Source organism: Manis pentadactyla, chromosome 12, assembly GCF_030020395.1.
Source record: "Manis pentadactyla isolate mManPen7 chromosome 12, mManPen7.hap1, whole genome shotgun sequence".
Classification (NCBI taxonomy): Eukaryota; Metazoa; Chordata; class Mammalia; order Pholidota; family Manidae; genus Manis; species Manis pentadactyla.
This window is the reverse complement of record NC_080030.1, coordinates 15,182,341-15,200,585: the sequence shown is the minus strand read 5'-3', so window position 1 is coordinate 15,200,585 and position 18,245 is coordinate 15,182,341. Positions and strand designations below refer to the sequence as shown.

The following is an 18,245-nucleotide window of genomic DNA, read 5'->3' as shown; positions in this document are numbered from 1 at the left end:
ATTTTCAGATAGTTGTGAATATTCTTTGATACTTCACCAAAACTCAACCAAGTTCTTAAAGGTGAGTTGCACTGTGGAGTTACAAAATTTCATCAGTGACCTCTTCCTATTCTGCTACTGTTTACATGAAGCATTCAATGGATTGTCACTTCATCTTCATTACAACTCTCTTGAGGGAGCCACTGATACTACTCTCCTACTTAATGATTTATGTGACATGAAATACCCACCATTTCTGACAGATACTAGCTCAGTGTTTGGTTTTAACCCATCCAATATTTGGAACTAACAGAGGAACCCCAGTTACTGATGTTCCAGGCATTCTGGTCCCATCCAGAATTAATAGCTAATTTATGCTGTTCTGGGTTTGTGTCTTTGTGTCCAGATTTTCAGAATTATTATATTCCTTTGGGCAGAGAACTCACAGTTCAAATGAGACTGTAGATGTCTCCACACAAACCCATTGTCAGTATTTAAGCTGACCCAGAACTGCCAGAACTGAATCTGCCCTTGCTCTCAAAATCTGGCCAACTAATAAATTGTAAAGAATGTGAAAGGCACATTTTGGCAAAAGTGAATAGCTGAGACAGGTGGGTGGTCCCAGGCTGGACCCTGACAGAAGTAAAGACTGGCCCATGGTTTTGCAACTGATGCTGGAATGGACAATTTCCCTTCCATTTCTTTCCCCAGTCTTGTTCTGGAAGTCATACAGCAAGTTGCATCCATCAGATTGCACATACACATCATTGTACACTTTTGTTAGACATCAAATATTTCAGAATATAAGCATGCCAGTAATTAAGCACATGGTTTTTATTAAGCCACTTACTCTGCAGATCCCAAGGTGAACCTGACAACACTACTGCTGGCTCGAGACCTATTGAGTCAGCATGAAGTAATCAGAATAAGATTGACCTTTTTTTTCAATCAAATAGCTTAAGTAATCATCATCCTTCAAATTCAGAACCACAATAACTCAGTGAAAAAGTGAAGGGTTGCTTATTTATCCCCGCTGTTTTGATACCTGTAGCAGTACAGTTGATTTAATGTCAGATTATCCCAGACATGTTAGTTTTCAGAAATCTCAAGAATATTAAAGATTTATTGCTGTCACCAGAAATAAGAACTAAATCTTCGTTTGTCAATTGCCAAAAAAAATCTTAGCATTTGACAAGAGAAGGTAAATACTTAAAAGGTATACATGAGCATTTAATGAGGATAGAGGTTTTAGTTTTGAACTCCAAATCCTCCAGATTTAGTCCCTGGGAATTTGTATTCAAGGTATGTTTCTGCTCTTAACCCCTATACGTGCTGCAATCTTACCAGTTTTTAATATTGTATAAATGTTGAAACGTTTTTATAAAAAAAAACCTGATCATGTTAAAAATAATTTGAAAAATTATTGATTAAATACAGAAACCAGAAATGTGAAGGTTTCAAATGGAAGAAAACCTATTGAGATTTAGTCTGGCTTTCAGTTTTGAGGTCAATTTTTTTTTTTTTTTTCGCTTTAAGAGACCAGGATATTGTTTAAATTGGAGTCCGGACGAAAAGATCTCTGATCTTTGGAGGACTTCCTTTGGTTAGGAAGGAGCGAGGGGCAGTGTACCCACACGAGAATCCGTAATGAGTGAGCAGTGCGGTTTAGAGAGCCAACTTTTTCCCTTGTTGGAGACTGCTTGGAGTCAAAGATACTTTTACCCGTAACAGTTACTTTACCCATGCTTTTGTTTCTTCTTCCTCAAAACCAAGGAAAAGCTTTCCTGCGCTTGGCTTCAGCTCTGAGCCGCGGCTCGCTGGCCACGCCCCCAGGGCTACCTTCCGGTCACGCCCCTCCGCCAGAGGCCGGAAGCGGGCGTTGTTGGCTCTTCCGGAGCTGCCTCCCGCCGCGTGGGCTGTATTTCATCGGCCATCCGCCCGGCTGGACAGAATCCCAGGTGCGGTCCGCGGATGGGGAGGGTCGTGTGGAGATGGGAGGGGTCAAGGGCTTGGACCGCGACCGCTCGTGGGGGCAGGCGGGGCAGGAGATACGGTCAGGGAGTGGGTGCGGAGCCTTCAAATCCATCCTTGATACCTTTCCCCATATCGGATTTCATTTTTCCCCAAGAAAATGCTGTTTCCTGCGCCTCTATTTCCCTCCATTAACTACGTAATCTTGAATACTCAGTAGTTCCTGGAGGACATCCCCACCCCGCTTAGAGTTCCTGTAATGCGGATGCATTCTGGTCCCCTGGGACTACTGAGTTGTTCCCACTCCGTGGCTTGTGCACGTTTCTTTTGGACTAGGGTCTGTTTTTAAAGGCTAACTTACTGGGTCATGTGTAATGTTACCAGATAATGCCAACTGCCCCCTTCCTTCCATGGGGCTTGTTCTCTTTTTAGCCCTCCGAGTGTTTATTTTGTATCCAACTAAGACCTCTGAGTTTTCAGATAATTTACCTGCAGATTCTTCTGAATGTTTACCTAACAGTCATATCATCCATGAGTAGTGACAGGTTTATTCTTTATATAATCTTCCAATCTATTACGTCTCCTACCCTTGGTTCCAATTTACTGCAGTGGCTGAGACTTCCAAACTTAATGGAAGGGGCCACTTTTGTCTTTTTCCATTTCTCAAATGCCTTCATCTTGTCAATAATAAATTGCTCTACATTTTTTTATACATTTTCAGGTTAAAGACATTCCCCTCTATTCTCTTTCGTTTAGACTTTTTAATAACAGGTTTATTGAGATATAATGCACATGTAACTCGTCCATTTAAATTATAATTCAGTAGATTTTAGTTTATTACCAGAGTTGTGCCATCACCGCAATCTAGTTTTGGAACCTTATCACCCCAAAAAGAAACCCCATACTCATGAGAAGTCACTCCCCATGCCTCACAACCCCCAGACCCAGGCAACCACTAGTCTGTATAGATATTTCCATTCTCGTCATTTTCTAAGTAGAATCACACAATATGTGGTCTCTTGTTAGGAAAGAGTATGAAACCTAAAGGTGATTTATTCCCACTAGGATCTTTAAATATTTTTAACAGTAAGGTATTAACAAAGAGCCACGTGATGGAAGCTCCTCGGGCTGAGAGTGGGGATGGGGGTGGGGGAGAATTGGTAAAGGCCTGGCGATACCTGTTTGAGTTTTTTTAACCTACCAATAAGATTAAGACAAATGTAAAGGAAAAATATAACTGGCTTAGGCTACGTCCGGGAAAGAATGTGAACCCTGTAGTACTCAGCCAATAAGGAACCAGGGCACTAGGAGATAAATTATTGGCACCAGACTCCCGGTCTTGCAAGATCATCATTAAAGTCTCGCTCCACTGTTCTCTTTGTCTCCGTGTCCACTTACTGAATTTGGACCAGTGAGTGTGTTCTCACACTTGCGACTGGCTTTTTTCACTTAGCATAATGTTTTCAAGGTTCACCTACACTGTAGCATATATTAGTACATAATTCCTTTCTCTATAGCTAAATAATATTCCATTGTATGGAAACATCACATGTTATCCACACATCATTTGCTGGGTTGTTTCCACTTCTTGGCTATTAAAAAATAATGTTGCCATGAACAATCATGTCCAAGTTTTTGTGTGGACTTATGTTTTCATTTTTATTAGGTATGTATCTAGGAAAGGAACGGCTGGTTCTCATAACTTCATATTTAACTTTCTGATGAGCTGCCTGACTTTTTCCAGAGTGGCTGCACCATTATACTTTCCTCTCCACAACTGTGAGTACGATTTCTCCCATCTCCTCGCCAATTAATTTTTTGGTTACAACCATCAAAATTCATGTCAAGTGGTGGCTCATCATAGTTCTGATTTGCGTTTTACTCGTGGCTAGTGATAAGTATATTTTCATATTCTTAATGGCCATTTCTATTTCCTTTAGAAAAATACTCAGATCTTTTGCCCATTTTTTTAATTGCTTTTTTTGTAATAGGGTTGGCTAAAATTATTTTTAAGTCATGATGTAATGTTGAATATTACCGAAGAGGTTTACTGTATCATCTCAATAATGTTTTCTCCTTTGATCTGTTAACGAAACCTATTGTCTAATATGCCTCTCTGGCATTCCTGGGATAAGCTTTGTTCTGATACAGTATCTTTCTCATTTACTTAAGTATGTGGCATGAACTTATTTTCTTTTGATTATTTGTATCTATTTATTAATGGTTTGCCTATCATTTTGTATTCTTATGGTTGTGCCTTGTTTGATATCAATATTACATATCTAAAGAAGAGTCTTCTTTTTTAACCCTTAAGCTAATCCCTGGATAAGTGAAATTGTTTTAAAAATAGCACCTTCTGCCTGTGGTAAGTGTGTAAGGTACTGAATAGAATAGTCAAAATGCAAACATGGCATTTTAGATCATGCACAATTCTGGAGTTTTTAATGAAAGGTAAATTTATAATAAAACCTTCCAAATACATAACTCCTGCCTTTCAGATTTGCTAAGTCTACCTCTACTCATATTTAATAATATGCAAATATGTGACCAAATACACTGAAGTATAGTCTTAAGTAACTAGAGTCTTCATAAATGAGTAATCCCTGGAAGATTTTGATTCAGATTGGAATTCTCTCTTCTTTAAATGGTAGAACTGACTTTCAGAACCCCTGAGCCTGGTTTTTCCTTTGTGGGGGAAATTTAAATGCCTACTTCTTCATTATGTTTTTGTGGGGGTTTTTTGTTTTAAGGAATATATGGAGGCAGTGATTCTACTAGGGCTGCAGAGACCTGAAGCCTCTCTGAAGGGGCCAGCAATAGCCCAGATCATTTCATTTTTTTAACATTTTTTTATTGTGGCTAAACATAACATAAAGCTTCCCATTATAACCATTTTTTAAAACTACAATTCAGTGGCGTTAATCACATTCAAAGTGCTTGTGCAAACATCATCTACTTGATTTTTTGTAATTATTTTAGACTATTTGTTATTTCTACAGAATCATTTTTTGTTAAGTTTTATTTCTATAGGAATTGATCTATTTCCTGGGGGTTTGGGGCTTGACTGGCAAAGCTACCATAATATCTTTATGAATGATAATATTTTATCTCTGAAGCACATATCATTGTAGGGCTTTTTTGCTTTTTCACTTTCTTTGAGCCTTTTTCCTTTTTTCTTGAATAATCTTGCATGACCTTTTCCCATTTTTATTTTCAAAGAACCAATTTTTATTGCTTGATTGATCCTGTTTTTTGTTCATTGTATTCTTTCTTTCAACTCCTATTCATTTATTTTGAGATTTTCTTTCCTCTAAATTCTTAAGTTGGAGACTTAGACAAATTTTTAACTTAATTTTTTTCCCAGTTTAAGTATATGAAGCTTCTTTCTGTAGGCCTACTTTAGTTACACCCTATAAGTTCTGGGACTTAGAACTGATCAATAACCATGGTATTCTGCAATTTTCTAATTTCTAATTTAATTTATATCTTTTACCCAGGAATTATTCATAAGTGTGATATTCTCTGAACTCTACATGTGTGGCTTTTTTCTATTAGATTTGACCATGTGAAATTGCTGACATTGAACCTTTTTTCACCTACAAAAATAGCAGTTTCTTATAGTTCAACATAATAGTTGTCTTTTTATTAATATATAACTTAATTTCATTTTGGTCAGAGGATGTATGTGTATGCAAAATCTTTGAAAGTTTTAAGACTAGTTTCATAAGATGCAGTAGGGCTAATTTTCGTAAACATTCCACATGTGCTTGAAAGAAAATGTGTTTTCTGCATTTATTGAGTGTACTGTCAGTAAGTGTTTTAGATGAAGATTGTTCAGTTTACTACTCAAATCTGTGTATCCTCTTTATTTCCCTCTGAGCTATCCATTACTGAATGTGGTAAAATCTTACACTGATGGCAATCTGTTTCTACTTTACTTCTGTGAGCTTCTGTTTATAAATTTCTGAAGCTGTGCAATTAGTGTATATAACTAAAGAATCTTTATATCTTCCTGGTTAATTGAATATTGTATCCTAATGTAGTTGCCTTCTGTAATGCCTCTTGTCTTAAAGTGTGTGAAAATAGGTTAGCCAAAAGAAAGTTCTGGTTAATATGTGCCAGGCACATTGTTTCCATGTTTGAGATTCAGTCTGTGCGTGGTTTTGGTTTTGGATTCATCTTAGGAAAGCACACAGCTGGTATTCATCTTAATCCAGCATGGCAGTCTTTGCTTTCAAACGGCAGAGTCAGTCCATTGCCCGGCACGTTTGTGGTGATTGCCGAAGTTGCTTAGCTCTGTCTGCCATCTTCCAGAGTGCTTTTCATTCTACCTGCTTTTGTTTGTTTCTCTTCCCTGCCTGTTTTTCTTACCTTTGGAATAACTCAGTTTTTTCTCCATGTTGTTTTCCGTACACTGTGAGTTAAACGCACTGTGTGAGTTCCTTCAGTGGTTATCCTGCCAATTTTTTCATGCATACTTGATGTTAAAAGCTAATCACTGTCTTTATTCCCTACTGAAAGAATAGAAGGAGCCTAAAATTGCAGTCGCCTTTCTCCCAGTATATGTATTTTTATTATACAGCTTTAGAATTCCAACTTGCTTTTCTATCTCACAAATTAGATGTTATTAATAATAATAATTTATATAATCAAGGTTCACTTAGTTGTTTTACCCGTTTTATTTTTGTTCACTCTAGTTTTCTTAACATTTCAGGTGTACAAGTTCCTATTTCCTGGAATCCTGAGGATTTCCTGTAGTGATTGTCATTGGATGGGTAAGCTTTCTCAGGTCTCTGCTTAAAATTGTCTTTATTTTACTCTCCTTTCAAATTTTTAAGATTTTTGTATGGGAATTTTCAAGCACAGACAAAAGTAGAGCGAACAGTATATTGAATCTGCAGTGCTCAACTTTGATGATTACTCGTATTTTACCAGTCTTGGATTATCTAGGCCTGACCTAGCTGTATGTGGCTATTTAAATTTAAATTTTAAATTTCTTAAATAATGCTCACCTCATTTCAAAGGCTCAATAGCCATATGTGACCAGTGACTTCTGTATTATGTGGTGCAGATAATAGTGTTAGACTATGCTTGTAGCCTGTTCACCTGCTTTTTCTTATTTCAGAAGGCTTTTGGTTTTGGTTTTGTTTTACAGCAAATTCCAGACACCATATCCTTTCAAGTATGCATCTCTAGCTGGTACATAACCACCACAGCATTTTCCCAGCTGGGAAACTCTGAAGTTCTCTGATTAACTCCAGAATATCTTTCTACAGTTGGTTTGTTCAAGTTGGAATCCTAATAGGGCTCCCACACTGTTTTCTTAATGTATATCTCTTAAATTTCTGTTCTATCTCCTCTTCTTCCCCCTTTTTTTTTAATCTATTCACTTACTAGAGATATCAAGTTATTTGTCCTTCAAATATCCTACATTATAGATTTGGCCAATTGCCGCTGCTTTCTGTTAACTTGTTTATTTCGTAGTAACAGTAGTTAGTCTGGAGGCTTGACTAGATTTAGGTTTGATTTCATAAATTCACCCTTGAAACTGTAGTAAGATACTTGAACTGGATTTAGGATTCTAGGTTGATATTTACTTTTTTCTCAGCACACTAAGGGTATCACCCTGCTTTCTTCTGGCATCCATTGTTCTTGAGAAATGGTCAGTTTGTTCTTCCTTTTTTAGGTGACTTCTGTTTTTTCCCTGGCTGCTTTTAAGATTATTGGGGGGAGAAAAACAAACACCAAGAAGAAAAACTATAATGAATCTGGATGTGGATTTCTTTTTTTTTTTTTTTTCATTCATCTTGGGATTTACTGTATTTCTATACTCCAAAGGTTAATGTTCTTTATAATTCTAGGAAATTCCCAACTAGTTTCTCATCAAATCATTGCTAACAGAGTTCTAATCTGGCAATAAATCTTTGCATTGAGTTTCTAGCTCCCGGAAGTATATGAATCATTTCCAAAAATTATGTTTGTTTTTAAAACTGCTTGAACATCTTTATAGCCTCTTATTTCATATTCATCCAAGTTTCTCTTAATTTCTTTAAGCCTGTTAAATATAGTTTTTTATTCTCTGTATAAAGAGTCTAAAATCTGAAGTGGTTTGTATGTGTTTTATTGTTCTGCTTCCTGGATGTTTTGGGTGCTTCTCACTCATGGTACACTGAGTAATTATTCTTTTATAGTCTTTTAAACTTGACTTCCTTTTATTTATTTAGAACTGTATATGTGGGTGTTCTTTGAGGCCTGGCTTGAAGTTGTTTTTCAGAGATAGGTCCATTTGCTCACACTAATTGCAATTAGTGGAGAAATGCACCTACAACCCTCTTTAAATGAAATTATTCTCTTGAGGTTTTTTTGGACTATATGAATAACAGGAATTTGGAAAGAAACCTAAGATTTTCTTTTTCTGCTATATCTGATGCTGAAGTCTAGACACAAACATGTTTGCTATCCCTTTTTGTAAGGAAGTTTCTTTGCAACTTGTAATTGCAGGTTTTCAAACATACTCAGGAGTAGAGGGTGCTATGATGAAGCCTCCATATACCCATCACCCAGCTTCAGTGATTACCATGATTTTGTCATTGTTAATATGCCTGTTCTTCCCCTTGCTTACTATTAAAATTCAGTTTTATTTTTCTGGAGCATGTTAAAACAGATACCAGACATCATATCATTTCACCCATAATTTAAGTTGTATCTCTGAAAAGAAAGGACATCATGAGGATAAAACTGCCTAACCCAATTTGGGGCTAAAAGAGGAAGGGAGAACTATTCCAGATAAAGAGACTCAGGAGATGATCCATTAATAAAAATAAACTTTTAACGAAGTTTTTAGCATTTTCACAATACTGTTATCACATTTGCAAAATTAACACTATTTCTTGGTATTTTCAGTGGTCATCAGCTGAACATGTTGGGACCCACCTGTAGTTAAACAAGTTGGGCTTGTTACTCATGTGGTGATGCCAAATGTACACCACGGTGAACTTTTTGACCTCTTAGTCAGAGGGTATCAGACTTAAAGGATTTGGATTTATGTTAGCTTTGAAGACAGGGTTTCTGAATTAGATGTCAGGAAGCAAGGGTAATTCTGTGATGGGGTGTCTTAGTCAAGCTTTACCCACCCCCCGCAGTTAAGTGTCTTTCCCCATGAGCAGGGTATCACCAGGAGCCAAGCTGTAATTGATGAAGAAGCAGCAATTGTTTATTTTGGCCAGAAAAAGGGATGTTTTGTGGTTTTAGATGTTTCTGTTTTCTCTGTGTTCAGAGTGGCCACATCAGCAGTTCTGTGAAACTGTTCATGTTCAACAGGACAACAAACACCCAGGCCCAGCTTATAGTATCAGGGCATCTCCTGGGTGTCAGCTGCTTTGCTCTTTACCAATTCACCTTAATCCCCAGTCTACATTCAGTTCACCCTAGATGTCTCAGAATGTGTTTTTACACTTGGTGTTATTCAACTCAAGATCTGAGGTTGCAGAGCTTCCCCTTATCAAAACTATTTGGTAAAGGAGAGGGAGATACATGCTTGATTCTTTCCTTTTATGAATTTTCAGAAAAATAAGTTGATATCCTGGCCACTCCTATTGTGACCAGTGAGGGTTTTTCAGCATCATCATGAACTTGTGATTTTGTTTTACATTTGTCATATTTCACTGGACTGCAGTTATTAATCTTGATTAAATGATTCTATCCTCAGCCAGTGGGAGCCCTTCTAAGTTGTCTTCTGTGTCTTTTTGACACAACCACATTAGTCTTTGCTGGGTTTTTGCTTTCCAGTATAATATATTCCAGGCTGCTCTTGAACACTTCTCGTTCAGGCCTGCAGTCAGCTAATTTCCCAAGTGAGCCCTGGTTTCTTCCATGGGGAAATGGCATTCAGAAGCATTTTGGCACTAGAGGCGCTCATTGCTCCTGGGTTGTTACTGATTCTAGACATTTTTGGTGGCTCAGTTTAGGAAAAAAAATTTTAGAGCACATACTGTATTTCCAGTTCCTAATTAATCCTGGACAAAGGAAATGTAGTCTTATAGTGAACTGTACTCTGTGTCTGTATATGTGCATGTGTATTTGTATGTGATTACTCTGAAGCTAGTATGAAGAAGCTACTAGGCCTCTTAAGTATTGAATATCTGTCAGGCCTGGAGTCTCATGGCTTCTTTCTTCTTCTCTAGGTCTGCTTTCTCAGTACTCCTGGCCAGGAGGGAGACACAGAAGAGGAGGAATGGCTGCAGAATTACTGACAACCTGGTCACAGGTATGTAGGAAATTATTCTGTTCCCAAAAAACCATTGCTATTCCCAAAGGACACTTCTCTTGCCTGTGACCCACAGCTTCACAGCACAGTGGGCTACCCCAGTTCTGGGCTTCTTAGAATGGGAGAGAGAATGCCTTAAGAAGTCTTTTGTTCCTACAACATTTGTTAATTTTTTTTTTTTTCAGATAGTCTTCCAGGTTGAATATTAGTTCTATATTCTACCGGATGCTATGAAGGAAGAGAGATTTTTCACTAGGAAAATAGTTCATTCATTTTCCAAGTGTTATTCTCATCCTATAGTGCATTCAGTCTTTACCAGACTATGAACAGGACTGGAAGAGTCCATACGACCTCGTTAGGGAAATATCAGGCCAACTGTGTCTTAGAAAACTGTGTGCCTAGATGAGATGGTCCAGGCTTTGAGAGCAAAAGAGGAAACAGTGTTGGGGCAGATTATGAGAGGCCTCTAAAACACATCTGAGCCTGTGTGCACTGGGTCTCCTTCCCCAGGCCTGGCAGCCCCACCCACCATCCTCTGGTACATCATTAGAGATTGTCCTTGGCTGACTCAGAATGTGTGTGGTTATTTAGAACTCAGTGACCTTTGAGGAAGTGGCGGTGGACTTCTCCCAGGAGGAATGGGCATTGCTGGACCCTGCTCAGAAAATCCTGTACAGAGATGTGATGCTGGAGAACTTTAGGAACCTGGTCTCCATGGGTAAGGTCAGCCTCATTCTTCATGTCGCAGATAAGTTTTCCATCATATATTTTGTTCCAGAATCTGAAAAGAATGGCAACACATGGTAAACACAAAATGAATGGTCCTTGCTCTTATGGAGCCATCTTGTGGCTTCCTTTGAAAATGCACTGATTTCCTATGCATTATTATTAGAAGATTTAGTGTATATCTGATTTTGGGCTTGGATTTCAAGGGTGAGTTCCATGTGGGACAAGGATTGTGGGTGTTTGTTTCAGGGCCCTCGTGAACAAGCTCTGGTCTAATTGTCTTGCTGCTCCCAAAGTTGCACTTGCCTATCAGAATCCTCTAAGACCAAAGCAGCAGAATCAGTTTTGTTAGATTTCTTGTCCCTTTCACAGTCCCACTCCCACCCTCCATAGTTAAGTGTCTTTCCCCATGAGCAGGGTATCATCTCTGCAGAAGCAGCCTGTTTGCTGAGGTGGAGCAGGAAGAACTGAGGACAGAATGGAGAGGAATTCTCCAAGGTGCCTGTACAGGTGAGCTCCAGGCAGAAAGGGGTCGCTGCGTGGAGCAGCCATAGCCAGTGATGGGTGATACACTTGGGGTGTCATCAGCATGGGAAAAGAAGGCTGAGGCCATTATGTAAGCTTCCTTTTGTCACTGGCTCTCTGTTTATCCATATTTTCATCTGGTCTCAGAGAAGGAACTTTGAATTTCTCTTCCAATTTTACATTTCCTTGAATACTTTTGTTCAGTTCTTCCTACGTTGCTTTCCAGATTATACCCTCTTATTTTCTCCAACCTCCAGAATCCTTTCTAAGTAAAAAAAAAATCCCATTTTTATTGCTTGTTCTTATCATTGGCATCTCCTCCCAGAGCCAAGTACCTAAAATAATTTTTCTGGTCAGTGGTCGCATTTACTCTTTCACATTTTCTTTCTATATTTAATGTCATTATTTTAAAATAAATTCATGGGTTCCTGCCTCCCATTTTCTTTCATCCCTACTTTTTCTCCCAAAAAATATTATAAAAATGTTCCCTGTTCAGTTTCAGATTGGGATATACAACTTAAATCAAAAGATGCAATTCCTATGCAGAATGTTCCTGAGGAAAAAAATTCTAATCACATAAAAATGGTAAGACTCATTAGGAGTGACTCCTAGTTTTTTACAGTAGGAGAAATCTGAATTTCAGTGAGTTAAAACAGTGGCACCCAAACAAATGGAGACAGTTGCGGCAAGGGGCATTTACTTCCCAGAATGCAATCTCAGGAAAGATTTTAGAAATCTCATAAAGGTAGAGAAAGCTCTAAACCTAGCTCAACACTTTCTGCCTTGCAGAGAATACCAAAGTAAACATTTATATAAATGTGGTTCTGTTAAGTACTTAATACATAATTCATTCTCATTCATTATTAGAAAAACTCTATGTTTAAGAGGCCCTTTTATAGTAATAAATACAGTAGAGCCCTGAGTAGACCATTCAACTTACTCAATTTAGAAGAATAAAGCAAAAAAAATCAAATGCATGCACTGAAAATAGCAAAGATGTCGAGTCAGCATAATGTGCTTCCTAAGGAGAAGAAGTCACTTAGGTGTAATGAAAGTGAGAAAGTCTTTAGTCTTCACTTATTTCTTATTCAACAGGTACCACCTCAACCTGGTGAGAAGCCCTTGGAATTTGATCACAGTGGAAAATTCTTCAGGAAGAACTGTCACCTTATTTGTTCAAGGTATTGCAAGGGAAAGAAATGGTACAAAAATAAAGAATATTGGAACTGCTCCAACCATCCTTCAACTTTTAGGAGTCATGTGAGTAATCACAGTGGAAAGAAAACTTTTGAGTTTGATGATTGTGGCATACCTTTCAGTCAAGAGTCATCCCTTCAGAAACACTTAAGAACCCTCATGGGAAAGGAATCTTATGATTGTAGACAGTGTCTTATGTCCTTCAGCTTACATGCCTGCTTTTCAGTACATGAGCCAGTACCTCCTGGAAAGAGACTCTGTGAAGGCAGTGACTGTGGAAAAACGTCTTCCCTTAGTGTCCCCAAAAAAATGTGTACTGTGGAGGAAAGTGCCAAGTGTAATGAGCTTGGGAAAGTTTTCACTGGCCCCTTGTCCCTTGAGAAATGTGTGAGACCTCATACTGGAGATAAACCTTATGAATGCAGGAACTGTGGGAAGGCCTTCGTTTTTCAGTCTTCCCTTAAGAAACACATGAGATCTCACACTGGAGAGAGACCTTACCAGTGTAATCATTGTGGAAAATCCTTTAGCCAGAGCTCACATCTTAATGTGCACAAAAGAACTCACACTGGGGAGAAACCCTATGACTGTAAGGAATGTGGCAAAGCTTTCACCGTTCCTTCATCCCTTCAGAAACATATGAGAACCCATACTGGAGAGAAACCCTACGAATGCAGTGACTGTGGGAAAGCCTTCATTGATCAGTCATCCCTTAAGAAACATACACGATCTCACACTGGAGAGAAGCCTTATGAATGTAATCAGTGCGGAAAATCCTTCAGCACAGGCTCTTACCTGATTGTGCACAAGAGAACTCACACTGGAGAGAAAACCTATGCATGTAAAGAATGTGGGAAGGCCTTCAGGAATTCCTCTTGCCTAAGAGTACATCTGAGAACTCACACAGGAGAGAAGCCCTATAAATGTATTCAGTGTGGAAAGGCATTTAGCACCAGCACTAACCTCATAATGCACAAGCGAATACATACTGGGCAGAAACCCTATGGATGAAATGACACGGGAAAGCCTTAAGTGGTCCTTTCCAGAACTCACACTGGAAAGAAACCCTATTGAGACCAATGTAGAAAGACTTCAGGCACAGTTCTTGACCTAGGTTATTCTGAGACCAACCTTATAAACGCTACAGTTCTATAATTGTCTTTATCAATGAGTTTTCATCCTTAAAGTGCAACAGCTCATTAGTTAATTAAAAATTAGAGTATTAAAAGTTATGTAGTACTCTAAATGCCCCTGATCTACATCATAAAGGTTTTGATATATAATGTTTTCACTATAATTTAGTACAAATATTGTCCAATTCTCATTGAGGTGTCTTGCACCTATAGGTTATTTAGAAATACATTTTTTAATATGCAGACTATGCATATTATCTTTTAGTTAAAACTATAATTGCATTATGCACAGAATGCATGGTCTTCATGATACAGATTCTGTATGACAAATTCAAACAAAATTGTTGGAGACTTGCTGTGTGGTCTAATGTGTCAGATACAAGAAATGCTTCCTACATCCATTTTTCTCTTCCCTTCAAAAAGTTACAAAACTATAGTTGTGTTCAAGTTGGCAGTGTGGACAGTCTTTTAAGGTTTCATCTCCGAGCCTTCCTTGCAGCTATGAGTGCCCATGAGCCCCCAATTCCGGCCAGTAAAAATAGGCAGAGATCACTGCTTATAGGTTCTAAAGAAGTTCATGGAAATGGAAGCATCTCTGGCATTTTCTCTTTACCATTTACCCCTTGTCTTATCTCGTCTTCTTTCCTGGATAATAGACCAAGAGGATGACTGTCATAGACCACTGATTATACAAAAGGAGCATACAGTGTTATTTGAGTCTGCCAACTCTAGACTGCTTATTTCTGGACTTTATGTAACATGAGAAAAATAAATTCCAAATTATTTAAACCACTCTTGTGGGAAGATTCTGTTACAACAGATTTCATTCAACTGATACATGTGGCTGATCAGGTTCTATGAATCCTTTAAGGATGGTTGAAAACAATGTGTATCCTGTAACTGTGACGTGTAATAGATTCTCATTGTCTCTGATAGATAATACCATTGTGTTTTTTAAAATCTGTATCATTACAGACCTCATCTCCTGATCTATCCTTTATGAGAGAGAGATGTTAACATGCCTCACTATGGGTAGTCAGATTGTTTTTCAAATTCTCTTGTTTCATTATGAGAATATAATGATGTGTATGAATGTGGTAATTTTATATGTTTCTGGTAAATTGTCCTTTCATTCTTAATATAATGCCCATCTTTTTTTTCCTAATAATAAATGTTCTTTAATTCAGTTGATGTAAAAGTGACTCAGCTATTGACCTAGCTGATAATGTTTTCTCCCCACCACTTTGTAAGAACAACCAGAAATTCCTGGGCACTGCGTTAACACATGAGGGATCTGCTCAGCCATGATGCTGCCTGTGGGAGACAAAGATCGGAAGATCCCCAGCAAACTTGCCTGCCAGAGGCACCAGCAGCCCTCACATCTCTCTGTTGTTCCTTTCTTTACTTCTGTTGATATTTTTTCTTCAACCTAATGGGATATGAGGGATCTCATCCATGGAGACCAGTGGTTCATTGTTTAATGAAAAGGGAAAAAGCTCAGAATATTTTCTTGCTCCCCATAAGAAACCTCAGTAGGTTTCTCAACTCAAACCAGTTTGTAAGTCTGGTCAGTGTGTTTGGGCTCTCTTGAGTGCCACTACCTTCAACATGTAACAGCATCTACTTGAAAACTTACAAAATCAGGATTCCCCCATGTTGCTCTCTGAGGTTGAAAGGAATGGTCTAGAAAGGGAGTATACTGCTCACAGCAGGGGCACTACGGACCACCAGGAGCTTACTAAGTAAGTAAAATGGGTAAGACAATGGACCAAAAGGGGGAAAAAAATAAAACAATAAAGGCAGGGGCTTTATGTGGCTATAAGCAATCCCCTCCTATGAAAAAAAGTGGGGGGAGGACTTTTAAAATCTTACGTGCCAAGGACATAACTGTCAGGTCCAGTAAACAAAGTTAGTCTTCATTTGCTTACCTATCTAAAAAATAAAAACCCCTAGATATTGGGGAGAAAATAAAAGGTGTATGAATTAGATACATAATATACTACTTAATATACCTTTATATAAATAAATTCTACACACAAAACTAAATTAAAACAAAGATGCATAATTTGAACAAAATGAACATTAAGATTTATATACTAAAAACATACCTTACATATGTAATAATATGTAACATAACAAAACATTAAAAAGATTTATCAAAAAGAACACTGATTTTCTGCCTCTACAGCATAAGTTCTAAATTAAATTTAACTTAAGCTAACTGACAAGGTTTCATAGACTAATCAATATTGGGGCTCAAATCATAGTTATACTGGGAACCCCAGTAAATTTAAATATTATTTCCCCATAAAAATAAGGTAACAAAAATAGATGGAAATAGGTGTACCTCACTTAAAACTATAGCCTTGCCTAAATTTCCCATAGTCCTTGCACCTATTGCTCCAAAATATCCCATCTTAGATATAGATGCCATGACATGATGAAAAATAAATTTAAGATAGGTCTTTGGCAGTTACAAATTTTCTTGATAAAATATGAATACATGGACATTTAATTAATATGGCCCAATGTATGTTAAAACCAGACCATCAATGTTTGAACTTCCTACATAAACAATTCATAAACAGGTACTTATCTCTTCTCCACTTCAATTTTGCCTCTTTCAAAAAATAAGTAGATCTATCCCTTGGGATTAACTGAGTAAACAGCACTAAGAGTTTCTGCACTATGTGAATGGCACTGCTAACCACCATATGGGATGACATAGTGGAATGTTACTGTTTTCCATCACTTGCCTTACACTATATACAAAATTAATCAAAGACCAACTGTTAAGACCTAAAACTACAAAATTTACAGAAGCATTTTGTGCAAAAGGTTTCATGACACTGGACTTGGCAGTAGTTTCTTAGATGTGATACCAAAAGCACATTGCAACCAATGAAAAAAAGTAGATGAGTTAGACTTTTATCAAACTAAGACCTTTTATACTTCAAAGGTTAATCAGCATTAAATGCTTTTACACTCCAAAGGACGCATCAAAAGAGTGAAAGACAACCCTTGGAATAGGAAGAAATATTTTCAGTTCATACATGTGAAAAGGAACTTGAATATAGAATATATAAAGAAGTCTTACAACTCAACAAAGACAATCCAGTTTTAGAATGGACAAAAATATGAACAGGCATTTCACCAAAGACATACAAATGACCAAAAACTACATGAAAAGGTAAGTCACCAACATCATGAATCATCACAATGCAAATCAGAATCACTTCTTACCACCAGGATTGCTGATATATAAAAACAGACAATAGCAAGGAGTGGAGCCAAGATGGCGGCGTGAGTAGGACAGTGGGAATCTCCTTCCAAAAACATATATATTTTTGAAAATACAACAAATACAACTAATCCTAAAAGACCAGAAGACACAGGACAACAGTCAGACCACATCCACACCTGCGAGAAACCAGAGCCCGGTGAAAGGGGTAAGATACAAGCCCCGGCCCGGCGGGACCCAAGCGCCCCTCCCCCCAGCTCCCTGTGGGAGGAGAGGAGTCGGAGCGGGGAGGGAGAGGGAGCCCAGGACTGCTAAACACCCAGCCCCAGCCATCCGGACCAGAGCGCACACGCAGTGTATGCGTGGGGTCCTGAATACTAGGGAAACAGGAGAGTAAGACCTTTGAGCGGGTCCCGAAGCTGGCACTCCTGTGACAAAGAAAAGCGAGTGCTTTTTGAAAGTCTTAAAGGGACAGGGATGCCACAGCTGGACAGAAGCATCCCGGGTCACAGTCCAGCAGCTGGAAATTCCAGGGAACTCCGGGCACACTAACCCCCTGGGCAACAGCTCTGAGACCCCTCATGGAGGTAAACAGCCAAACAGCCCCCCATCCATTACCCCTCCGGGGCCCCACCATAGCAGAGCAGCGGCCCTGAGGCTAGCCACGCCCACAGCAAAGGAAGACTTCCTCCATACTGGCCCAGCAAGATACAGAGACCCAGTCTACATGCAATTACCCAAAACAAGCCACTAGGGGTCGCAGTTGTCCCAGTAAAGAAAGGCCAGGACCAAGTGGAAAGTCTTGGCTCTCCCAGCTGACAGATGAGTCAATAGCTCACCATTGCACCTATCAACATGAAAACGCAAAAAAATTTGATCAGACAAGACTAACCCAGACAACTTCGACATCTGCTACATCTTCCCCTGAGAATGAACCTGGGGAGATAGATTTAACCAGTGTTCCTGAAAAAGAATTCAAAACAAAAGTCATAATCATGCTGATGGACTTGCAGAGAAATATGCAAGAACTAAGGAGGGAGAATACAGAAATAAAACAGTCTCTGGAAGGACTTCAAAACAGAATGGATGAGATGCAAGAGACCATTAATGGACTAGAAAACAGAGAACAGGAATGCAGAGAAGCTGATGCAGAGAGAGATAAAAGGATCTCCAGGAATGAAAGAATTTTAAAAGAGAACTGTGTGAC

General features: G+C 38.5%; 1 protein-coding gene across 3 annotated transcripts in view; it reads left to right on the top strand.

Moving 5' to 3' along the window:
- LOC118921785 (zinc finger protein 177-like) overlaps positions 1-14,586 on the top strand; it is a 35,709-nt gene extending 21,123 nt beyond the window's left edge. For 2 of the 3 annotated variants that reach the window (XM_057490097.1, XM_057490096.1), the window contains exons 7-13: positions 1,753-1,937; positions 6,665-6,725; positions 10,134-10,216; positions 10,808-10,934; positions 11,360-11,452; positions 11,964-12,052; positions 12,563-14,586. In XM_057490097.1, coding sequence (XP_057346080.1) covers positions 1,753-1,937; positions 6,665-6,725; positions 10,134-10,216; positions 10,808-10,934; positions 11,360-11,452; positions 11,964-12,052; positions 12,563-13,675 — 1,751 coding nt within the window. In that variant the 3' untranslated portion in view covers positions 13,676-14,586. Of the gene's footprint in view, positions 1-1,752; positions 1,938-3,616; positions 3,730-6,664; positions 6,726-10,133; positions 10,217-10,807; positions 10,935-11,359; positions 11,453-11,963; positions 12,053-12,562 lie in introns of those variants that run through there. The other variant, XM_036903836.2, reaches the window with a different exon arrangement.
- The last annotated feature ends 3,659 nt before the right edge of the window (positions 14,587-18,245 follow it).